At 43.1% G+C, this 25,233-nt stretch overlaps 1 protein-coding gene across 1 annotated transcript in view; it reads left to right on the forward strand.

Annotated features, from left to right (window-relative positions):
• The window catches only part of gpr158a (G protein-coupled receptor 158a), a 150,584-nt gene that overhangs the window by 91,488 nt on the left and 33,863 nt on the right, over positions 1 to 25,233 (forward strand). The window contains exons 5-6 of the mRNA XM_034109056.2: positions 5,533 to 5,601; positions 23,904 to 24,013. Of these exons, the coding sequence (XP_033964947.1) occupies positions 5,533 to 5,601; positions 23,904 to 24,013 (179 nt within the window). The remainder of the gene's footprint in view (positions 1 to 5,532; positions 5,602 to 23,903; positions 24,014 to 25,233) is intronic.

A 25,233-nucleotide genomic window follows, 5' to 3' on the forward strand; every position in this document is an offset into this window, starting at 1 on the left:
TAACGCATTACTAATGAAATGTGGGTAATATATTACCTGTTACAATGCTCAGTAACGCAGTTACAACACATGTTAACCCGAAATTAAATGGTGTTTTGTTTTTTAACAATGTACTAACATAGCGAGACATTCCGCCACCAGACAAATTGTGCGGGTAGATTAGTAAACCTGGTGTTTACTCTTCAGGCTTCGCGCCGGGATCTTCGGGGCAGTTGAATGTTATTCACCCTCTATTCAAAAAAGAGAACGGAGCGAAAAATACTAACAACAAATTGTGTCAGGTGCGCGTGACCTGCTCCGCTGCGCGTGCATCATTTCCAAAGTGCTTCCACAGCAGTGACACACATCTGTGGATAATCATTTATACGAAAATGGTTAAAGCAACCATCACTAAACGCCAGCAACACTGCATCTGCTGCAGACAGTAGCAACGGGTCAGATGGGAACATCACGTTACCCTCCGTTGTGGACACTAGCGTACTCCCGCCTGACTCGCCGCCCTCAACCCCGGAGCAGCAGTCTTCGTTGCCCGAAACTACGCCGCCCCTCTGCGGCCCGCAGGTGCCAGCCAGGATACCACGGCAAAACAGAGCCTGCCCAGGTATATCTAAACAAGTACCCGCCTGTACAGTGGGGTTAGGCGGTCATTTTGCAGCTCGTGGTATACAAATAGACAAGGGCTAGAATATTCATGTGAAAATAGTGCCATATTCTGCCATGCCTGTAGAAATGTTGGGTCAAAAATAATGCATACAATAGCACAGATGCCTTCACCACGAATGGCTACAAAAATATCTCATATCCCAAGCTTATCAACGAGCTAATGTTGCAGCTGAAATGTTCTCCAGGTCACAAATTCAACCTCACATGATGATGTGATACCAGTTTTCAAGCACAGTAAATGTTCTCTTCCCAGAGTATATGATGGGACCAAGGTGATGATGTAGTACATGGTTTTAATAATACTTTTGCCTTTCAATGTTTGCCATTTCAAACCATGAGCTGCTTCAAATAATATGTGCCTTGATTTACAATATGTTCTCATTTGTTTTATCAGTACAGCTTTGAAGCTTTTGTGCTTTTCTTTGCCACAGTCCATTTTGGACTATATGAAATATTTCAGGATTGCACTTTTAACTCACTTGAAATGTTCTCGCTTGCTTGGTTTCAAAACATAACAAATGCCATAGTCTGTTCATTGGGGACCATCAATGCTATTGTTCATTGCTGTTGCCGGCCACTATTGCTCATGTAAACCTGCTACTGCTGCGCCCCCTGTAATCTCAGAGGCACCCTGAGTCATTTTGTTCTGGAACCGGGCCTGCACACGGCCATATACTAAACACACTACAGAGCCCATTCCGTGTCCTATTAGTGTTTACTTCCTCTCTGCCTTCGTCTGGTGATTTATCTGACGTCCAGCGCTCCGTCTTTTAACCTCTTTTCCTTTCTCTTTCTTTCCTTAGCAACCTTCATTATAGTCCTTGACAGCGGTCTGTACTGTATTAACAACGTGTCACATGTTAAGAATTTACAATCAGAATCGAGTATTCAACTAACCCGTGTAATACAAGTTGTTAGTAGCCTAAGGGCCTACACAGTTGTTATGCTATACCACATCGCCCTTCACTGGACGTATAATGAGCTGCACTAAACTACATTTCAGCATTTAAAATACCTAGCCATTCTTTTGCGGTTATTTTGGTGAAAGTAACTAGAAAAGTAACTAAAGTAGTGTAACTCATTACATTTCAGAGACAGTAATTTTGTAATGTAACTTATTACTTTCAAAGAGAGTAATAAGTAATATGTAATATATTACATTTTGGAAGTAACTTGCCCAACACTGCATGTAGGTCATAATTATGACTTACTATCTCACTATTATCATTTACTATCTCATTATTAGGACTAACTATCTCATTATTAGGACTTACTATTTCATTATTAGGACTTACTATCTCATTATTTATCATAAATAGGATTTTTTTTTACTTTTCTGTGGCACAAACGGGCCTCCATATTAATATTTGTTGACAGAGGTTGCCACTCAACAATCTTTTCAGGGAATTTGTACAGTCATCAAAGAGTGAAAGTTTTAAAACTCATCAGTGCAAAAAAGACACAGATTCAAATCATGACAGTTGTGCGTTTGATGTTTTCTGTGCCATATGGTCATCAAAGCCACTTGGATCAATAAACCAGTAAATCCGTATGTGGGTGGTCAAAATATAGCTTTGAAATCATTTCAAACAGCTCGGGCACTGTGGACGTCAGCAACTTGGAAAGAGACCAGTGTGTGCAAATGCATCCACTTAAGCTAATTTGATTCATACATAAGGCCACTGACCGCTTCCTGCTTCACAGTTATACTAATAAGATGTTGGCATATCACTTTCCTGAGCTGAAATAATCACTAGTACTTCATTATTTTGTCCTAAAATTTTCTTTTTTGTGGAATGTGGCAGTGAGAAATCTTGATTTAGTTCACAGGTTTGCTGACGGTGTCAATGTCTTCTAATTTATTCAGAAATAATATATTCTCTTAATCAAATTTAGAGGTGAGGCCTTTCCCACATCGAAAGGTGAAACCACTTCACAAGTCAGCTAAATATTCATGAAGCAAAGTATCAAGTCTCTAAATTTAGAATGTTTGTGTTATAGTTGTCTTTCTTGGTGTAAACGTCAGTTTCCCAACAGATTGCTTCAGTTTCTACCGAAAATGCAAAAACTTCATCACTGCAAATACAAATGTAACAAATAGCACTAAACAGAATGAAATTATACTTCTGAATGTATCATTATCATGCGGGATAATGTCCTGTCTTATAGTCTGATGAGCTCAACTTACCTGAAAGTCGGTGATAGTAGCGATTCATTAACTTTCTACTAAGTAAACTTTTGAACAAACTTATAAAATCCTCTGAGGCTCTAGATGTTACAGTCAATTCATTGGCTTAATTAAAGGCTTTGTCTTGAGCATTAGACATGTAAGGATTAGCCTGAAGATTCACCACATTCCACATTCCTGAAGACTGCCATTATCACGCAGAGTTCAACAAAGGATTGCTTCCGTGTTTAAATAAGATAAACGTCACCCTGGGGTTTCATATCATTTAAACACCACTTGTGTAATAACCCAATCATTTTATCAAACTAAATACAAGAGATTATTTAACTTTGCGATAAAATCAAATTGGTTCATTTCCATAAACAAATGAGTTCGTTTGGCTTGCAGATTTGAATATAACTTTAAAAAGATCTTACATTCATCTGGTTCATAGATAGTGCTCCGTACCGGTACGCCGAACCGGTACTGGACTTGTAAAAAGTTTCGGTTCAAGTCCGGTTAAAACCGGAACGTCGGGAACCGGTACTTGGACTCGCAAAAAAACTAGCATTTACGTATATTCTGGTGTCTGTGGTTATTTAAACATTCCCTGATAAACGTTATTCAGCGTCAATAAATGAGTGCTAATCCCAGTGTGCTCAGTGTACAACATCACATGTCATTTCACCTTCGATTCACGGTTTGAAAACGTAGCATTTCGCCACATGCTAATGCTAACCGGAAGTGAATAATTTTCAGAATAAAAGTAGTAAATTAATAGTGTGAACTTCCGTTTTTTTTAGAATAAAACTGATTTAAATTAAATAGTGTATTTAATTCAAAATTACGCCATATCAACATTGATTTTAATTTCTAACAGTATGTATGTACATCACTATGTATGTAGTATGTACTGTATAATGTACACATGTAGAGTTGTAGAAAAGATATGGTGTACAGACAGTACAGTACACTCTGACTGTACAGCCACTACAGTGTATACTGTATAGTAGGTGTGTAACAGTGTATGCGTATAGTCTACTCTACACACTCTACCTTTCAGCAAAGCTTTAGGGATTTAGGCTCAGTCAGCTCAGGGACTCTTTGGTTACGTTAGTTTGGTAAATGAAATACATGTTTGAACTTTGTAGTAGTTCACTGTAGTTGCTGTCATAAGTCATTTGTAGACTAAGTGGCAAAAAGTGTTGTTTTTACATTTGTACTTTGTAGAGAAATGTAGACAGGAAGTAGCACAATAAACCTGACGAGTTTGAATTTGAGTTGATTATGAGTTAATTTTCAATTGATAATTAGCTCACAATAAGTTCACTTTAGTTACTCACACAACTTGACATAAGCCATGGGTTCAGGTCCGGACTTATAAGTCCGGACCTGAACCTGAACCTCTGGACTTGAGTCCGGACCTGAACCTGAATGTGAGTCCAGGTACGCAGCACTATTCATAGATGTGGCCTGAGTTTATTTATTCTTAAAATAATTAAGCATTTTGTTAGTTAGAGGGTGATATTTCTCCATCCATCCATCTTCTCTCGCTTATCCGTGGTCGGGTCGCGGTGATATTTCTGTTAAATATATTTTTCAATTGGAGCAAAGAAGGAGCCTTAAAATGTTGACCCCTCATATAAAAAGTCCTTGAGGCACAGGCTTTCATTGTTCTTTGTTCTCTTTCAAACAACAAAGCTCCCTTCCCATTTGAAATCCTAGAATATAAAGATACGCCGCTGTCAAAGACTTGTTTAGACCTGCTGCAATATGAAGGGCATTTTAAGAGCTATACTACAAACTCCCCTATGTACATTTTGTAAAAAAAGGGGAAAACATTCATGTGTAAAAAAAAAATGTAAAGATTTTGGACAAAACAAACCTGCCTCTGTTGCATTTTAGCCTCTTTTAGCTTGTTGTCTCGGTTGCTTTAATGTATTGATTCTCAGTTGAATGTTGACTCCTATTGGTGTTGTCTCCTCCAGTAATGAGCTGTTTAAAACAATCAAATTGTGAACAATGGAAAGACTAACCAAGATTGTTTGGATTTGTTTTATTTTGTTTCTGTTGAGTCTGAATTCATTGGTTTTATCATTACCTAATGTCCTACAGAAATGCTTTAAGTCAAGAAAAGATACAATGATACTAATAGAGAGTGCAAAACAATAAGGCACTGAGGCTAAACAACCATACTATTGCCCTTTAGATGTGCTGTAAACATGTTTTTAGATATAGTTTGAATAGGCTTTTCAAGAGGTACAGTAAATGTGATGTGTGCTGACAAGGTGTCTTTGAGCAAAGATTCTAATAATTGCATGTTTTGATGTAGATTCATCAACCAATTAACTAAATCGCTGCTGGTTCCATTTATTATGTATTAACTTCACCACGCTTCACATAGCATCAAACCAGAAAAGGGACGAAATTAGTGTCACTCTCAGTGTCATATTCCCAACAAAATCAATCGGAGCCAAAGGTTATTAATCCCTGTGACTACTGAAGAGTATTTATCCTGAAATGTAAATGTTGCTCTATGTACAGTATGCTGGCAGGCTAAATAATACACAGTTTTAACACAGTAACAGTACATAGTAAGGAAATAGTACTACAACATTGTATTGACAGGTTGTTGCCCCATACCTAAGTGGCCAAAAGTCAGTTAGTGTGGTTAATGATTGGTGTAATTTCTTTTTTCGCAGAGTATCAGAGCATCAGGTCTAGTCCTACTGGAGGCCATTCTGTGTGGAACTCTGCTTCTCTACTTTCCGGTAAGCCCGTGCTCGATTCCTGACATGTTTGCTGATAAACCTCATGCCATGCTCCTTTGAGCTGAAAACTAAATGTTCTTCTTGACTGAAGCTTGGCATTCAGTTTGCGCTGTCACTCATTCCTCTAAAACTGAACAAAGTTTCATTTCTCAGGCAGTGGCACAGAGCAGAACTGTTTTCCGTGTCGGATAGCACAAACCTCACTCCATAAATCATACATGTTTAGTTTTTTTGACAGCCACATGGAGCTGCGATAAGCATGGTTTTCACAGCCTAGGTATGATAAACACTGGCAGAGACAAACATCCCAGGGCTTGTTGGTGACCTCCTGCTGACTGTACACAGAGCGGGCCAATGAACAACAGCATGTCAACATTAACATCTGTTGACCAGCCAAGCTGTGCTGCTTCATACAGACTGCGCTCATTTAGACCATTATACAGAATAAACTCAAATACATTTGATTTAACCTTAAGAATTTAAGCCCCAGTTTTGATCTGGGACATCTTTTTCAATTTGTCTCCATCAAACTGGTCAATTTAAAAGAAAATGTATTAGTTATTATTAGATTTTAAGTGACTGACTTTGCAGTTGTTAAACTTTAAACAGCCATTTTCCTTATGTGTGATTAATCTATTTTAAACAATCAGACTATATTTAGAGCTAAAATAATTAATCTGTCATTTTCCAAGCAAAATGTCAAATGTGTGTATTTTATGCTTTTTGTTTGGTTTATTTATGGGTTTTTGGCTGTTGTATATTAGAAGCGATTTCACTTTTGCCTTTGGAAAATTGGAAAGCAAAATGTCCAATGAACCGATATAATTGTTGGTTGCAACCATAGTACTTTGAACATCAGACAATCTTCTACGGAATTCTCTTTAAATGAACAGAATGAGCGTAAAGACAATAATCGAGTTGCTCAATACTGCATGATTATACTCATAATAAAACGTTCCATACTGGCGGCCTTCTAAAGTTTTGCATACAGACAGAACAGTGGGTGTTTAAAGGTTAAAGTATAAGCAAAGAAAGTGTCAAAGTATTGAATAAAGATAGTGGATGTCTTACTATAGAGCAAAAAATCAATAGAAGTAGCATTCTGAGATGTTCCCTCTTGGCATTGGTTTTGGTTGCTTCTTTTGGCCCCGTGACTTCTTGGGATAAAACCCAAAGATTAAGTCTCTAGTCGAACGACTGAATTTGTCTTATGTGAGACTGAGACTTTCTTTCTTTGGTGTACCAAGAATCTCATGAATATAAAGTGTTATAAAGCATGTAGAGATAATAGCTTTGTCTGGTTATACACTGCATAAGTAAAAATCAATCCATTATATTTTGTCAAATAAAAAAAAGCAGTTACATTGTTTGCTAACTGTGAAGCACTTCATTATTCCAACAGACAGTGTACAACACCCACATACCATTGATTTACATGAATCTACCATTATGTCTTACTCTTGGGTGCTTGGGGCATTGGCTAATTGCAATTTAGTTGCAATCATGTGCAGCTATATGCTTAGCCAAGCAATGCAGGGCAAATGTAATTTGCAACTGATTTAGAGCCAGCTAATCAATGCAATTTGCTGCGACAAGCTCCTGGAAGGTACTGTAATAATGTTTGAAGTTTGCAGACCCAAAGCAAGCTGGGACTCAGGTTATTGGTTAGTGAAGGGATGAATAGTAAATGTATCCAGCAGGTGTAGTGAAATGCTAAAAATAGATTGCTTGAAAAAAGGTAGTACAAAGAGAAGTTCACTTTTTATCTTACTTTCTGAATCCTATGAGATGATTCTTTACTTTTATGCTGAAATGGTCACTGTGAACGTTATCGATAAAAAAAGAAATCTCAGCCTATTCTTGGGAAAAGAGCATCTTTCTGCATGGCTAGATTGATCTCCACCCTAATGCATTTCCATGTCTCCCATGCGAATCCCACAAGAGCTGTGAGGGTGAGGCGCATCACTCCCAATCTAAATATAGATTTTGAAATATTCCACCGCTGCTGCTTCTATTTTAAATAATTCCACTGTTATTAAGCAGCGAGAGATACATCTCATGGCATTCGGCTTTGTGGAGTAATGCAATACCACCCGGCCCTCTTCCCCCGCCCTTTCCTCCTGAGTGTGTCACATGCAATAACTTCAGCCCCCCGACTTTGAAATGAAAAGGGAGCGCAGAAGGAGAGAGGCAAAATTATGGCAGTACCAAAGCCAGCTATTTCTGTCTGGCTGTGGATATGAGAGGGGCGGGGGGACATGCATTTGTGATTCACAATGTGATCCCTGGATTAGCTTGCCAGCCCTGTGTTTGTCTCTTTGAAGCTTCTTATTGATGCTGCTGGGAAGGATGGGTTGGGAGTAAAGTGACAGAGTTTGAATTGCTATTCCTGCTTGTTTTAGATTTTTTTCCAAATGCTGCCATCTCCTCCACTCAGGCCAGGAATACTTTTAAACAAGACGAATGAATCAGAGGCGCTGCATAGTGTGCGGCCACCCAGCCTCAACTCATAAAAACACTGATAGGTGCTTTAAAATAATGGAGGAAAATGCTAAAAGCAGATTAATTTAACATAATTTTCTTGTTGTTGCAAGCTTCCAATAGTTTAAAGAAGAAAAAAATGCATTTGGTTTTAAAAGCTAATGATGCAAATTTGATTCAAGCATGACATACTATATTAGAACTTCTCATGCTCCACAATAACTGTTTTGGAAGAAAAAAAATTGAAATAGTTATTTCAGCCTATGACCAAGAACGAGGTCACAATATCATAAGATTAGATCACTGCAGACATCACCAAGTTCTTAACTGAATGTAAAACCAGTGTATGAGTCCTATTTACCCTTTACTACCTTCTTCCCATCTGTGTGTGCACCAGTGCAGCTCAGAGACACCACTCTCTTCCTGCATGTTCTCCCCTGTGAGAAATGTCATCTGTTCTGCTGCTTATGCATTCATAAATGTTAACTCGTATGTAGAAGTGGAACAAGTGTTCAAATTACTGATTTCTTCTGTTGTGGCTTTGCAGTTCACATCCCAGAGATCCATTCAAATGTGTCATACCTGATCTGTAAAACTACTTGCTTATAGTTAGAGAAAAATTATTGGGTCATTTCAAGAAATCAACATAAGCTGCATAACTACGGCCAAAAGGCTGGGTGGAGGGGGTCTGGAGGACAGGTTTGGACTCAGGGCTGGTCACGAGGGCGAAGGCAGCGGCTGGGAGAGTCAAGGGGCTGGGCTCGAGGGCGAAAGCCGCGGCAGTGAAAGTCAGGGTGCCGGGCTCGAGGGCGAAAGCCACTTGGGAACTCAGGAGGCCGGGCACAAGGACGGGCAAGAAGGCGGCGACGGGACAACTCCGGAGGACGGGCAGGAAGGCGCATACGGGACAGCTCCGGAAGATGGGCAGGACGGAGGCGGGATAGCTCCGGAGGACGGGCAGGACCCGGTGTCGGCTGGACAGGAACCGGAGCCGGGACCACATACAGGACAAGACACAGAGATGGCAGAACACGGAGTTGGCAGGACACAGAGTTGGCAGGACCCTGAGCGGAACGCCCAACAAAACAGGACATGGAGTTGGGAGGACCCCCGACGAAACAGGTGTCGGCTGGACCTTCAACGGAACAGGAAATGGAGTTAGCAGGACCCCCGACAAAACAGGTGTCGGCTGGTCCCCCAACGGCACAGGACATGAAGTTGGCAGGAACCCCCGGCGGAACAGGTGTCGGCGGGACCACCAACAGGACAGGACACAGAGTTGGCAGGACCCTCAGCGGGACCCCCGACGAAACAGGTGTCGGCTGGACCCTCAACGGAACAGTACATGGAGTTGGCGGGACCTCCGACGAAACAGGTGTCGGCTAGACCCTCAACGTAACAGGATATGGAGTTGGCAGGACCCCCGGCAGGACCCCCAACGGGACAAAGCATGGAGTTGGGACATGAGTCGGTGGGCCCCCCGATCAAGAAATGACTTGAGAAGGGACTTGAGAAGGGACTAGAGAAGGGACTTGAGAAGGTACTAGAGAAGGGACTTGAGAAGGGACTTGAGAAGGGACCCGAGAAGGGACTTGAGAAGAAGGGACTAGAGTAGGGACTAGAGTAGGGACTAGAGAAGGGACTTGAGAAGGGGCTTGAGAAGGGGCTTGAGAAGGGGCTTGAGAAGGGGCTAGAGAAGGGGCTTGAGAAGGGGCTAGAGAAGGGGCTTGAGTAGGGGCTTGAGAAGGGGCTAGAGAAGGGGCTTGAGTAGGGACTTGAGAAGGGGCTTGAGAAGGGGCTTGAGAAGGGGCTTGAGTAGGTACTTGAGAAGGGGCTTGAGAAGGGACTAGAGAAGGGGCTTGAGAAGGGGCTAGAGAAGGGGCTTGAGAAGGGGCTTGAGAAGGGGCTTGAGTAGGTACTTGAGAAGGGGCTTGAGAAGGGACTAGAGAAGGGGCTTGAGTAGGTACTTGAGAAGGGACTTGAGCGGGGACTTGAGAAGGGACTTGAGAAGGCCAGAACGCCGACAGGACACGGGGAACTGGCGTCGGTCGGAACGCCGACATGACCACGGGGCGTTGGCCGAAGAGCCAGTACTGAAGCCGAAACTGGAACCGGAAATATGGCTGCTGGAGCCGGAACCATGGCTGCTGGGGCCGGAACTGGAGCTGGAACCAAGGCTGCTTGGGCTCGGGCCGGTCGCTTGGGTGCTGGGGCCTTAGCCGAAAGCTTGGCTGCTGGGGCACGGGGTTTGAGGCAGGTATGCAGACTGTCTGGGGAAGTCACAAATATCCTCAACATTTCTGGCAGTGAGCTTCCCAGCCAGGGCTTATCTGCCACTTCCTAGCGTGCATGTGAAAGAGTGGCCTCCTGAGCCTCCTTACAAGGAGCCCTCCTCCACACTCCAAAAATACACAACATCTTGTACGAAAGCTCATCAAGAGCATCCTCAAAAATGACTGCTTTGTCTATACTTGGTCTGTTCGTACTGTCAGGGTTGGGGAAAAATAGGACCCAAATGCAGTAAGAGGACTAAAAAAGGTCAAGTAACAAAGGAAAAACAAGAAACTACTTAACCTAAACAAAACCAGGGAGCACGACAAGAACAAACTTACAAGAAGCCAGGAACATGGACAAAAACGGGCAGGTAACATGGACTTCAAAAACGGCAGGTAACATGGACTTCAAAAACGGCAGGTAACATGGACAAGCATAGACGGTCAGGGAACAAGGACATGAAGAGATGACGAACAGACAAGGAGCACAGGGGAAGACAAGACTAAATACACAGAAGGGTAATCACAGGACAAGACACAGCTGGGCAGGGGAGGCAGAAACACAAGGGCAACAAGTGAACACAATCCGACAATCAGACACACCAGGGAAACTAAAGACAGGAAGGCAAACACAGGAAGTAGGACCAGACAAGAAACAAGGAGGAAAACATTTCAAAATAAAAAGGTGGAAAAATTAAAACATAAATCCAAAACCATGACAACTTCTGCCTTACTTATTTAAGAGGCCATTTGTACATCAAGGTCATCTTAAGTTAAACAAATGACCAACACTGTTTTTTGTAATAGCATTGACAATTATGGACATGCTAAATTGCTCAAAACTACATCATGCTATTTCCCGTTAACTCAATATTGTTAGAGTGAGCGAAGAGAATGTCAAAAAAATCTTTCCAATTTTTAAGCAGTGACCTTTGAGAACTATTCCCCCGTCCTTCATCACATGTCTTTCCACCTGTCCAATCTCAGCATTGTCTTGGTGCCAGATTGGGCCAATGTGCCACCTCAGCCCATCTCAGGGATCTGTCGTGCATGGAAAACAGGCCAAGCTTCGCAGCACATCGGGGGGCTAATGAGAAACAGTATGGCCATGGGATAATGTATCCTGACCTGACAGGCCGTGGAACACAGTCTGCCAGACTTCTCTCTCCCGTGCTCTGCCTTCATCCAAGCTGTTCTGACACTTTCATTCTGACTTAAGTGGATCTGGAGGGATGCTGTTTGCATTTCGAGCCCTCCTTTCATACCATGCTTCTTGTTGCAGAGTGCTGTGGAGTCCTCCAAAACATAAGTAGAAATGTACTACGCAGCTATTTACGTAAACAGACAGACCAGAACAATTTGACATTGGAAAAAGAAAGATGTTAGCTAATGACTGTTTTAATGCTGAACAACGGCAAAATGACAGTTTTCATTGGTCCCTCTTCTTTAGAGAAGACCTGGAAATGATGGATACAGGGATTGTGTTAAAATCAATAGGCACGCACTGACTGATAATAATGATCCCGCCACCAAGCACAGATTAAAACTAAAGTAACAAACCTGTTTGTAATGTAAGAAGTAAAAGTACAGGTATGTGTGTTAATATGTAAGAAGTAAAAGTAAAAAGTAGTGGAGTAAAGTACTGATACCAGAAAAATGTACTTAAGTACAGTAACGAAGTATTTGTACTCCACTACTTCCCACCTCTGATCTGGAGGGATGCTGTTTGCATTTCGAGCCCTCCTTGCATACCATGCTTCTTTCTGCAGAGTGCTGTGGAGTCCTCCAAAACATAAGTTGAAATGTACTACGCAGCGTTCTATTTACGTAAACAGACAAACCAGAAAAATGAGACATTGGAAAAAGAAAGATGGCTTCAAGACATGATGGAACTACACAGGCTATGAGTCCCGTTGTGCCCAAGCAAGATGGGAAATAACTCTAAGGATCAAACTGGTGATGAGGAGGGAAGGGAATTGTGGGATCTGAGCGTCAGCCATCTCTGGTCTTGTGAGTGCAGAGTGTGAGCTGGATGTAATTTACACCGGGCCCACCTCAGGGAGCAGAAGAAAGCATTACTTCCCTCCAGAAAGCTACCCTTCCCATGTGGCGGTGGGTGTCGGATTTCATATAAAAATGGATCCATTGCTATTATAACACCCCACCCCCTCCTCCCATTGTCTCATACTGAATGTGTTTTGCAGATTAGGAAAAAAGAAGAAAGAGACGATTGGAAAGATGATGACCAGAGAAATTGGGGCGAAGGCAGACTTGATGTCTGTCACTCTTTTGTGTCAAAACATTCGAAATAGCACAAAAGCTTTGTTGTGACAGAATGATTCCTGAGGCTGATCCATTCCATTCTCTTCTCAGATGGAGAAAGTCACGCTAAATGGCTGAAAGTCATTTTCCCCCCCTTTAGCTGGTAGCCGTTTCCAAAGAAACTGTGGTAACAAAAGATTAAAATTCAGCGGCGTCTGTTCTTCAGACTGGAACTGGCTAACGTGTTCAGTGTGAGTCACTTTAATATCTGCAAACTGATGTGTTTATACTGCATCATTGACAGATGACTAATAAATTATATTTTATTTTAGCATTTTCATTTTCAGTAAGTGCTCCATTAGTACGAGGTTGCTCTTTCAGCCGTCATATCTGCCAATCACAATAATAATTCAGCGGTTAAAATCATAATTGAGAATTCCTGCTAAGTCTAACAGAGGCACAACTAAGATGCAGTAAAACCGTTTGCATCAGCATTTTCACATTCATTTAGAGATATTATCAAAATTAATACACATTTCTGAGTGGATTGGCCGCCACAAATCACCAAAGTCTGTTACAGTGATGTCATGTCATGTTTCAGTGAAATGTTCGAACAATGATATCACCAAACATTTTAAGAATGTTTTTAGAGAACGTTATCCTACCTTTCAGAAGTACATTCTAGGAACCAAAATAAAACTTCTCGATGAAACCATTCCTAGAACAATGAATGGTAACATTCTCAGAATGTTTTTAGAACCAACAATGTCTAGCTGGGAACTCAGACATGCCTACGCAAACGTGCAATATCATGAATTACGTGCTTGTTTTTTTATAAAAACGAAAATGTGGTGACATCAGATTTCTTTTAAATATCCTTTTCAAACAAATGCAGCAAGTTTGTTTTTTAAAGCGCACTACAAATAAATCTGACGTTGACCATGACCCTGTTAATATTTCGCATCACAGGAACATTTTATAAAAAAAATAATAATCTCCTGAAAACATTATCCAAATGTTGCTTTCAAAATGTTCTTCTTTGGTTATCATGTAACATTGAGGGACCGTTTTATAAAGAACATCTTTAATGTGTTACCCAACAACGTCCAAAACACATCCTTAGAATGTTGCAAGGAAAACGTTCCACCTTTGTTAACATATCACATTAAAGGAACGTTTTTTAAATAAACTTTCTGTCATCTCAGGCCTCAATAACATCCTCTGAATGTTGCAGTTAAAACGTTATGTCTTAGTTAACCTTAAACCTTATAGGAACATTATTTGAAAAAAATAAACATCCTAAAAAGGTTCTTTGAACATCAGATTAAAACGTTTCTTTAAAACCTTATTAGAACCAATAGGTAATGTTAGCCAAAGTTGTGAGAACGTTCCCCGCTAGCTGGGATACTTTTGTTCACACACCCCTCAATTTTTTTCCAAGTAACTGATGTTGACTTGTTCCTATCATTTCTACATGACTGCCAGAGACGACATAGTGCATGAGACCTATTTTCTCTCTCCTCCCTCCTTCCCATCTGTGTGTGCACCAGCACCTGTGCAGCTCAGAGACACCTCTCTCTCCCTGCATGTTCTCCCTTGTGAGAAATGTCACGCCTCCTGCTCTGCTGCTTATGCATTCATAAATGTTAACTCATATGAAGTAGAAGTAGTCTTTCTTCTGTGTTGGTTTGAGGTGAACTTCCAAGAAATTACTTGTTACTCAGACTTTCATTTAAATGTATTCAAATGTGTCCTGACACCTGACCTGTAAAACCATTTTTTAAGAGGTTAGAGGACTATCATGGTTACTATTTGAAGAAACAAATAGCTGATGGCAGGAAGTAGAATGTAACAATGGTCTTAACGTTACAAAGGTTCAGAGTAATTCATGCCCCAATAATCTACCCTGACCTCCACAGAAGGTGTGCAGTTCTATATCTGTAATTTATTTCTGCCTCACTACCGCAATATGTCAATTTAAGCATTAGAAAAAATGTCCAACACTTGCTTTTTTCTAAAAAGGTAGAACTGTGTTACTGTATACTTTCTACTCAATTTGTAATTCTTATTTGTTGTTTGTGTTTTAACATTGGCAACTGCATATCCATGATTTCTGAATGATTATCAGAGAAAATATGTAGTAATATTTCTACAAAGGCTGTGGAAGACATAATTACAAAATGTATCTGGAAAAACGATAACATTGTAAATTGTTGGCACATAGATCTATAACTTGCAAAACACAGGTTTTCTGAATGAAAAATTAAGCATATTTCTCTAAATGCCTATCAATTGCACTTATATGGTAGCGAAAGTATATCATAATAACAAGTTTCACACTTAAATTCAACTCACATTTTTATTATTTATTAAACAAAAGCTGATGAACAAAAACATGGCAAGGATATACATGAGTAACACGAGGAAGACAACATACCAAAAACGATCGTGACCAACATGAAGGGAGACAGGAGAAACAAACAATGAACCGACAGGGGAACACAGGAAGAGACAAGACTAAATACAGGGAGGGGTAATCACGAGACGAGAAACAGCCGGGCAGGGGAGGCAGAAACACAAGGGCAACAGGTGAACACAATTAGACAATCAGACACACCAGGGAAACTAATGACAGGGAGGAAAACACAGGGAGAAGGACCAGACAAGAAACAAGGAGAAAACATGAAAGAGGGAGAACAGAACAGCAAAATAAACCCAAACCTAGACATACAAAACTAAAACCGTGACATAACACCAAGATCGTGACACCAACTAAAAAAACCTCTTTTGGTTTCCAGTGCTGTTTGTGAAGCAAGAGAATGAGACCTAGAGTATATTGGAAAACAGATCACAGGTATTCTATTCTCCACTAAGTGTGGAAAACTAATTTCACAGCATTGAAAGAGAGGTCTGACATCCTACTGTATGTAATCAATACCCTGTGGGACCCTGACCTTCATGGTAAAGGGGATAAATCCATGAAGCTCTCCCCCTCTGCACTGACCCCCCGTGCACACACACATTTGCATTTAAACTCTCTACACTTTACAAGTTAATTACACACTGCTGCTCACACTGCATTAGTATAAAAAAATTATCTACCAGTCTTTATACAAGTGTTATTTGAATATCTCCTGTTTACCCTACAGCGAGAGCTAATTATCAAAAGCGGCCCGGCACAAAATTATGTATGTGTGTGCTATGTTGTGCGTCCAGTTGGGCATCATATTTTGGTTCTGGGTGTGTTACCATTCTCACATAATGTCTTTGGGGACTGCAGAGGGCCAGACATTTAAGTTAAGTGCAAATTTAAGTTAGGTACAAAACACATTTATGGGGTATCTATATTCAAGTCACACTTCAAAGGCATTCATGGTGTTGGGCAAATTAAAAGTGACAGAGGTGGCTGTGTGAAGAATGGAAATGAGCACTTAAGAGATTAGTTTCGTCTGCAGTGATGAAATCTACACAATTACACTACTAAAACTGCTTTTGCCTTACAAACCATCTTTTTTACTACTGCTTCAACTTTAGAAATGACTGTCCTATTTTTAATTTCGCTTGGTAGATGGGTGTAGTATGAAAAGGATAACGCCATTTATTTGGAGCAGATATACGTCATTGTTCACTTTGGTAGTTTTTGACATTCTAATATAGGCTGGGATTGCACACTGTACATGACTCCCATCTCACAGGAAGAAATGGCGGCTAGCACTTATTGTGCTAACACCGCTAACAGTCCAAACAAGGAGAATCAACATGACAACTTTACTGTGTTTAACTGGGGGGGAACCTGGGGGTAGACGTCCTGACCCTCACCCCAGTATGAGCGCAGCATAGTGAATATTAGCTAGCCAGTGGGGTCAGTTCAAGAACAGCCTTCAATTGTGCAAATAGACGTTTGTCGTAAACATTTACAATATATGCAACCTAGAACATTGTCATATTTGAACACTATTTGAAAGAAGTAATGGTGCTTCAAGCTGCTGCCTTATTCTGATTCCCTAGTTTCTCAGGAACCCAAGTTAACAATATAAGCAGCGAAGACTGGCTTTACATGGACAGAACAAACACATCACTTAAAACAAAGTTAGGAAATCAGCATCGATGACTGCATGGAAGTAGGCAACATCACCAGCTCCCTGGAAAGCTCCTGCTCGCACCACAGCTGGCTGTGTTGCGTCACCGTGGTTTCAACCCTCCAGAGGGTTACCAACCAACTCACTGTGTGTGTGTGTGTGTGTGTGTGTGTGTGTGTGTGTGTGTGTGTGTGTGTGTGTGTGTGTGTGTGTGTGTGTGTGTGTGTGTGTGTGTGTGTGTGTGTGTGTGTGTGTGTGTGTAGCCAGCTGGTGGGTGATGAAATGATAGATGATTAGAAATGAAAAGATAACTGCAAATGAAGTGACTGAGTGTTGATTGAATGAGTAAATGGCTGAGTGTGTGAATCTTGCTCTTGTTAGGTTTCTCTGTTCTTTTAGTGTCCCATCATTGCATATTCAACTAATGATTATCATTTATTATCTTAAATAGATGGAACAATAATAGATGGATCTTCAAAATCAAATAGCTTTGGGAACCTACTGGGATGTCTGCATGACTTTATAGTCTTAGCAAGTGAATAAACAACATCGCTGTTGAAAATGTAGTTTATTCTGGTCTTTTTTTCTCTTTCTTTCTGCATATTATGTGTTTGATAAGTGGTCAATATGGTGCTAAGGGGTGGTAACACTTTCAAACCCCCCAAAATGGTCCCATTAAGAGCCATCATGTCATCATCCAAAAAATAAGACACTGACCCCCACCTCTCAGTTTGTTACAAGTATTTGATAATAAGTGCAACATTATATCATTTCAGTTTAAAGAGCTTCCAATTGATTGGAGAGGACCAAGTCCTTGCAAGTCAGCAAGTTAACCACCGTGAACTTGTTTAAGATGTGACATTGTACACTTCCAGAACTTTTAGCTGCCTATGGAAGCTAAATGTTACATTAGGTGTGAATCTGTAGAACACACTGTTCTGTTTTGTAGTTTTCACATGACAAGGCTCTGTTGTAGAGGGCGGATAAAGAACCACGTTATGTTAAGCCAGGTCTCTAGGGAGTCTTAGGACCAGGCCAGCAGATGTACATAATGGTCAGAAAATGCTATGTATTTCCAAATAGTAAAATACTGTATTTGAGCAAAGGAACTTTATTGAAAATGTATCACATCTTATAAAAGGTAAACATCTGTAACACTGATCTAACATTTTTGAAACATCAGCAAATGTAGACTGTTAGGTGCTAAGAGGGCTGATCGATGTTGGCAACGCTCACTCAGCATTTCCAGAAGCCTTTGCTCATGCTGTAACTGAGACAAGACAAAAGGGGGGAGGCAGGTTGAAGAGTAGTAAGTGTGTTGATAATAGTCTCCTCGATATTGATGTCCATTAGATAAGTATACAGCACCCTGAGCCTCTCAATCCCCCACCGTGCAGATTTGCGCGCACGTACACATATCACCCTATCCCTTTCGCTTCCCACAGCGATGAATCTAAGATTCCCAGCATTTAGCATTGATTATTAATGGAAGGTTCGCAATGAAAAGGGGGGCAGAAACTGAGCTGCTCTTTATGCACACTGGCTTTAAGAGAAACCAGGGGGTTCATGGCCAGTCTCTTCCCAGAAACCCTTCTGATGGAAAGTGCAGGGCTTACGTAAGGAATTTCTGCTCAGTGTTGTGCTGTCTGAGGGCCACGGCAACTTTTGAGGACAATGACTATGCCTTTTTTTCCCCCAGAAATAGAGTCTTAACATTGGTCTTAGCAGCTATAAGGGACACTGAGTGATGGGATGTACCTTAAGAGCACAGGGGGAATGGATTTGTGGTTGTGTGTTGCAGTGAGCACCAGAACTACAATTCAAGCCTCATCATATTATGTAATATTTTACATCGATACAAATGTTAAGGTCATCAAACATATCATTGGGTGGTTGAAACATAATGGAAACTACATAAGCAAGAGAATGTCAAAAGTAACACTGCCTCTCATTGTTTTGGGTGTAAAAAACAATTCTCATTCCAAAACTCGCCTTGTGTGTGGGAAGTCAAAATAGTTTACATGAAAAAAAACCATCTAAAAATCTAAAATTCTTTGTGGTTTTGACTAGTGAAAACATAAGGGCAGGTGAGATCGTACCATTAAAACAAAAGGCTAATGTGTTCAAATGTTTTTTTGCTAAATCATCCAGGAGTCAGCCCTTAAGGGAGCACTACTTGTTACGATGTGTGAAGCAGGTAGGACCCAAATGCAGATTAACGTGAAATTCCTTTATTTCAAGGTTATAATGACAATGACAGAACAGAACACTCACCGAGGACAAGCCAATACACAAGACGAACCGGCAAAGACAGACAGAAAAACCAGAACTTAAATACACACAAGACTAATCACACAAACAAGACACAGGTGAGGAGGGAGGAGAAAACACAGGGGCCACAGGTGAACACAATCGGGTAATCAGACACACCAGGGAAACTAACGACAGGGAACCACAGACAGATCTAAACAAGACAAAACACAACGCAAAAAGAAAACCAAAAACAGATGTAGACAAGACACCATAAAGACAGATCGTGACAGAACCCCCCCTCAAGGGACGGATTCCAGACGTCCTAAAAAAAAACCCACAAAAGTCCAAAACCTCAAGCAGGGTGGGTGGAGTGGGTACGGAGGAGGGACACAAAACTAGGGCCACCAGGGTGGGTGGAGGGGGTCCGGAGGACGGGTCTGGGCTGACAACCCAGGGGCACAGCAGAGGACCAGGAAGGGATCTCGGGCGGACGGCCCGGGGGCAAGGCAGAGTTCGAAAAGGGGTTCTCGGGCGGACGCCCCGGGGGCAAGGCAGAGTTCGAAAAGGGGAATTCAGGCGGACGGCCCGGGGGCAAGGCAGAGTTCAAAAAGGGGTTCTCGGGCGGACGGCCCGGGGGCAAGGCAGAGTTCGAGGAGGGGCGAAGACCACAGCTCTCAGGGGGACTGGGCAGGAGCCGGTGTTGACCGGACAGTAACCAGAGCCGGTGGGACAGTTGTCGGCAAGATTCCCCACGGAAGAGGACAAGGAGTTGGCAGGACCCCCGGCGAGACATGTAATGTCGAGGCCTCCAACGAAACATGGGGTTGGCAGGACCCCCGGTAGAAGAGTAGTCGGTGGGGCCTCCAACGGCACAGGACACAGGGTTGGCAGGACCGCCGGCAGGAGAGCAGTCGGCGGGGACTCCAACGGCACAGGACACAGGACCGGCAGGACCCCCGGCAGGAGAGTTGACGGCGGGACCTCCAACGAGACAGGACACAGGGTTGGCAGGACCCCCGGCAGGAGAGTAGTCAGCGGGGCCTCCAACGGCACAGGACAAGGAGCTGGCAGGACCCCCGGCAGAAGAGTAGACGGCGGGACCTCCAACAGCACAGGACACAGGACTGGCAGGACCCCCGGCAGGAGAGTAGACGGCGGGACCTCCAACGGGACAGGACATAGGGTTGGCAGGACCCCCGGCAGGAGAGTAGTCGGCAGGAGAGTAGTCGGCGGGGCCTCCAACGGCACAGGACATAGGATTGGCAGGACCCCCGGCAGGAGAGTTGTCGGCGGGGCCTCCAACAGCACAGGACACAGGACTGGCAGGACCCCCGGCAGGAGAGTAGACGGCGGGACCTCCAACGGGACAGGACATAGGGTTGGCAGGACCCCCGGCAGGAGAGTAGTCGGCGGGGCCTCCAACGAGACAGGACAAGGAGCTGGCAGGACCCCCGGCAGAAGAGTAGACGGCGGGACCTCCAACGGGACAGGATAAAGGGTTGGCAGGACCCCCAGCGGAACCTCCAACGGTACTTGAGTAGGGACTCGAGAGAGAGGGCTTGAGAGGGAACTCAAGAGGTAACTCGAGAGGTGATTTGAGAGGGGACTCGAGAGAGAACTCGAGAGGAGACTTGAGAAGGGACTCGAGAGAGAACTCGAGAGGGGACTTGAGAAGTGTCTTGAACAGGGACTCGAGAGGAGATTCGAGAGATGAATTGAAAAGGAACTCGAGAGGGAACTTGAGAGGGAACTGGAGGGGTGTCTTGAAAGGAGACTCGAGAGGGAACTTGAGGGGGACTCGAGAGGGGACTGGAGAGGAGACTGGAGAGGAGACTCGAGAGGGAGCTCGAGAGGGAGCTCGAGAGGGAGCTCGAGAAGGGACTCGAGAGGGAACTCGACAGGGGACCTGAGAGGGGACTTGTGTCGGTCGGTACGCCGACAGGACACGGGGAGCTGGCGTCGGCTGGAGAGCCAACAGGAGACGAGGAGCTGGAGTCGGCCGGTACACCGACAGGCCTCGGGGAGCTGGCGTTGGCCAGTACGCCGATAGGCCTCGGGGAGCTGGCGTCGGCTGGAGAGCCAACAGGAAACGAGGTGCTGGAGTCGGCCGGTACGCCGACAGGACACTGGGAGCTGGCGTCGGCCGGAGAGCCAGTCCTGGAGCCGAAACTGGAGTTGGGACCATGGCTACTGGGGCCGGTACTGAAGCCAGAACCATGGCTGCTGGGGCCGGAGCCATGGCTGCTGGGGCCATGACTGGGACTGGGACCATGGCTGTGTGGGCCGGTTCTGTAGCAGGGACCATGGCTGCATGGGCCGGTTCTGGAGCCGGAACCATGGCTGTGGGGACCGGTTCTGGAGTCGGAACCATTGCTGCTGGGTGCGGAGCGGAAGCCTGGACCCTGGCTGTGTAAGCCAGGTAATGGAGAATGGAAGCATGGCTGCGTGGGCCGGTACTGGTGCATGGATCCATGGCCTTGTAGGCCGGTTCTGCAGCCGGAACTGGGGCTGGAACCCTGGCCTTGCGTCTCTTAGGAGTCTTTTGGAGGCTTCGTGGACCTCCAAACGCCAGACCAGACCCCAAGAAAGGGTCAGAACATGAAGACTGGCACTCAGGGCTACGTGAGAAAACCCTAAGCCACTCGGGCAACAAGCTCCAGAGCCAGGGCTTGCGAGCAACCTCCTGACGTGCCTCCTTCAACGCAGCCTCTCTACCCCATCTAGATGAGGCGCCTTTCCACGTATAAAAAATGTACTCCAGAGAGTATCCAAGACATTCCGCCTGTAGCATCAAATGGGCTGAGTCTGCTGGGTCCATAATGGTCAGTTCGTAATGTTACGATGTGTGAAGCAGGTAGGACCCAAATGCAGATTAACGCGAAATTCCTTTATTTCAAGGCTATAATGACAATGACAGAACAGCACACTCACCGAGGACAAGCCAATACACAAGACGAACCGACAAAGACAGACAGAAAAACCAGAACTTAAATACACACAAGACTAATCACACAAACAAGACACAGGTGAGGAGGGAGGAGAAAACACAGGGGCCACAGGTGAACACAATCGGGTAATCAGACACACCAGGGACTGACAGGGAACCACAGACAGATCTAAACAAGACAAAACACAACGCAGACAGAAAACCAAAAACAGATATAGACAAGACAAAACACCATAAAGACAGATCGTGACACTACTGCTATTAACACCTATCTGTCTTTATCCCATCACCTACAACAATAGCCTTAAACTGGTACGTGATAGAGATCCAGATGCTATTTGGTAGTTTAATCGAAAACGGAGTCATGAGACATGAGACCGGTTCGTTTTTTTTTACTCATCTTCCTCCGCCCTCTTCTTTCTCTAAATATGCGTCAGCAAGTTGCTGAGCACACCGTCCCGACCTGCTATCACTTTATCAGCTCCTGTCTCTATTCGTCTTTTAAAAAATATCAAAGAGGAGAAGTCACAAATTGGTATTTAGATATTTTCTTTGACTTTGCGAGATTTGTTGTCCATGGATAGTCTTAAAATATAGTTTCAGAGGCTTTTCTATCCTGTCCAAAGTAGAATTCAGCATGAAACACTCCTTGTGCAGTCAAGATGAACAACTTAGAACTCATCTATTCATTATTTGCTCTGTGCCAGATTGCTGAGTCACATGGAGCTTATTTGAGGCAGAAGTTTCTGTGTTTAGCAGGCATACGTTTGCGAGCAGATGAGGATGTGGGCTTTCTCCCGTTGGGTCTTCCGTGTCCCTTGACTGACTCTAACCTAGTGAGCAAAAATATCCACATGCCTGTGTCTTCTCCACAGCCTGAGGGAACGTAATAATGCCTTAGCTAATGCGATTAACATTAACAATTCCACAGGGGGAATCGCTGCACATCTGCAGCGGACAGATAATCATTTTGCCTCAGATGTTTGTTTGTTTTTTTGTTTCTGTTTTGCCGCCTCTTATGTCTTTGGAAGACCATCTGTGTTTTTTACTGTGGACTTGGATAGACAACATTGCAGTGTGATTTTTCTGTAGAAAACACGGGTGAATGCTCTCCTTGTCTCAAGGGCAAGCTTTGATGTTAGGCTCTGATGATTGTTTTTTTGAGTTATGCCAAGGATGGTTATAAAACAACAATGCAATTCACTGTTCCATCTTGTTTTAATTATTAAGGTCAAAGCAATGTATTATGTTTGTATGTATCAGGTCTGAATTGCTTGACAAAGGCAGTGAATAAATGATGAACTATGATCCAAGCGCTTCCTAGATTCCAAAGAAGGACAGATGAAACAACCAATGTATATTTTTAATGCTTTTTGCATTACGTCAATGATTAGAGAGCCGTCCACTGAGAGAAGAATCAGCCACTTCCCACAACTATGTATTTCTCCAGGAATTGTATTTTAGGCTTCTACTCTGACATTTTGAAATGCTTCAATGCTCAAAAAGTGCTTTATTGTTCTCATACTGCCTGTGTGCCATCAAGGCTTTTCACCCTCTGTCTGAAACCAGAGCCTAGTCTGCTCTGATTGGTCAACTGGTTAGATTTGTTCCATTCCTTACAATGTGTTTGGCAGTAGCCAATAGAAGTCACTATTTTATGTAAGTTAAAAAATTATTCAAATGGAGGAGTTTCAGGAAGGGGGGAGTGTGTCAGAAACTCCCTCTGGGGGTAACTTTTAGCGTTTTTAGGATTTTAGCCTTTGTAGATCATTGACATGCACACTCTTTTGGTAATTGATTTTATTTGTATAACTGGAATGTGGCCGCCAATTATTCAAGCTATTTATTCTGTCTTGAAATACATAAATCATTCTGAAATGGTTCATTAGTAAATAATGTGAAGGGGACTCCAGCTAGGAATGGCTGAGGTACAACACACTACAAAAAAGGGCAACCCCCCCAAAAGCATAAAGGGCCCTCTTTAACTTTTTCTTTGTCCCATTGCAGGTCGGGATTCTCTACTTCCAGCCAAGTGTTTTCCGCTGCATCCTGCTGCGATGGGTCCGCCTGCTGGGTTTTGCTACCGTCTACGGGACACTGACTCTTAAGTTGTACAGGTAACACACTTCCATTACACACACATCTACACAAAACCATTTGTCCAACGTCGTTATCCATCCCAGGAAATCGGATTACATTGACCTCTTTAAGTGCAATTACATTGTGTCTTAACTCCTTATAAAAGGACTTACGAAGTGTCGAGGCAGCATGTTCCTCGTCCAATTCATCACCGGACTACACTGCTGCACATGTTTAGGGGAGGATTCACTGCCTCATTAGGTGGAAGAGGGAAATGCCAAGCAAAAGTAATTAAGAAGACATGGGGTGCTGTGGCCCCAAATTATCTCATATATAACGCAGAACTGAATGATAGTTGGCAAGAGACAAACGGAGAAACACATGTGTGTGAGATCAGAGGAAGGGAAACCACAGCTGGAGGAGGGAGAGACGAGACAGTGGGGTATTCAGCACTGATAGTTGATAATGAGACAGGTGGTCCGTCCGCTGTATTTAAAGTAAAGCACTTGAAATCGTTCATCTGAGGGGCTTTTTGTCAGGTGAATCTGTCAAAAAAAAAGGCTAATGAAGATGCGGATTAAAAAGATGTGGCTAATGCGAGCCCAGTAAACCCTTAGAGGTGCAAGTCAACATATTGCACAGATCAATTTTTTATGGGGGACTCATTAGTGGTGAGTGCAGTGGACACTTCATCAATGTGTGTGAAGGGCACAGCCTAAGAATAGCAATGGCTGGTCATGTGTTCAGCACAGTTTAATTCAGAGTCACAGTCCTTGTGTTTGTCTGCAGATTTAAATCTCCATACTGTTGTGTAGAAATTCCCCTGCTCCCCTGTTGTGTTATATCAAATATATTATCATGTGTGGGCTTATTTTTCCATTGTTAAGGTCTAGTTAAATATATACATTTGACATAAGGTTATTAGGATATTTCCATTTACCTCTTTTCACCATCTGTCAAGGGCCCAGTCAGCTCTGATTGGTTAACTGGCCTGCTCTGTTGTGATTGGTCAACCGCTAAGCAATGTCCATCCCCTAAGAATATAGTGATGTCACTATGTTACAGATGTAAACAAATTATTCCAATCGAGGCGTTTCAGGCAGGGGGGAGTGTCTGTGGAAAATAAACTCCCTCTGCATGTATTTGGAAATACTGGAAAGGGAAAACTCCAAAGTCATAATAGGGCCCATTTAATACAATCACCCATATGAGGTTTGCCTAATCTGCTAGCCATTTGCCAGATACTATTAGCTATTTC

This window comes from Pseudochaenichthys georgianus, chromosome 20, assembly GCF_902827115.2.
Source record: "Pseudochaenichthys georgianus chromosome 20, fPseGeo1.2, whole genome shotgun sequence".
Classification (NCBI taxonomy): domain Eukaryota; kingdom Metazoa; phylum Chordata; class Actinopteri; order Perciformes; family Channichthyidae; genus Pseudochaenichthys; species Pseudochaenichthys georgianus.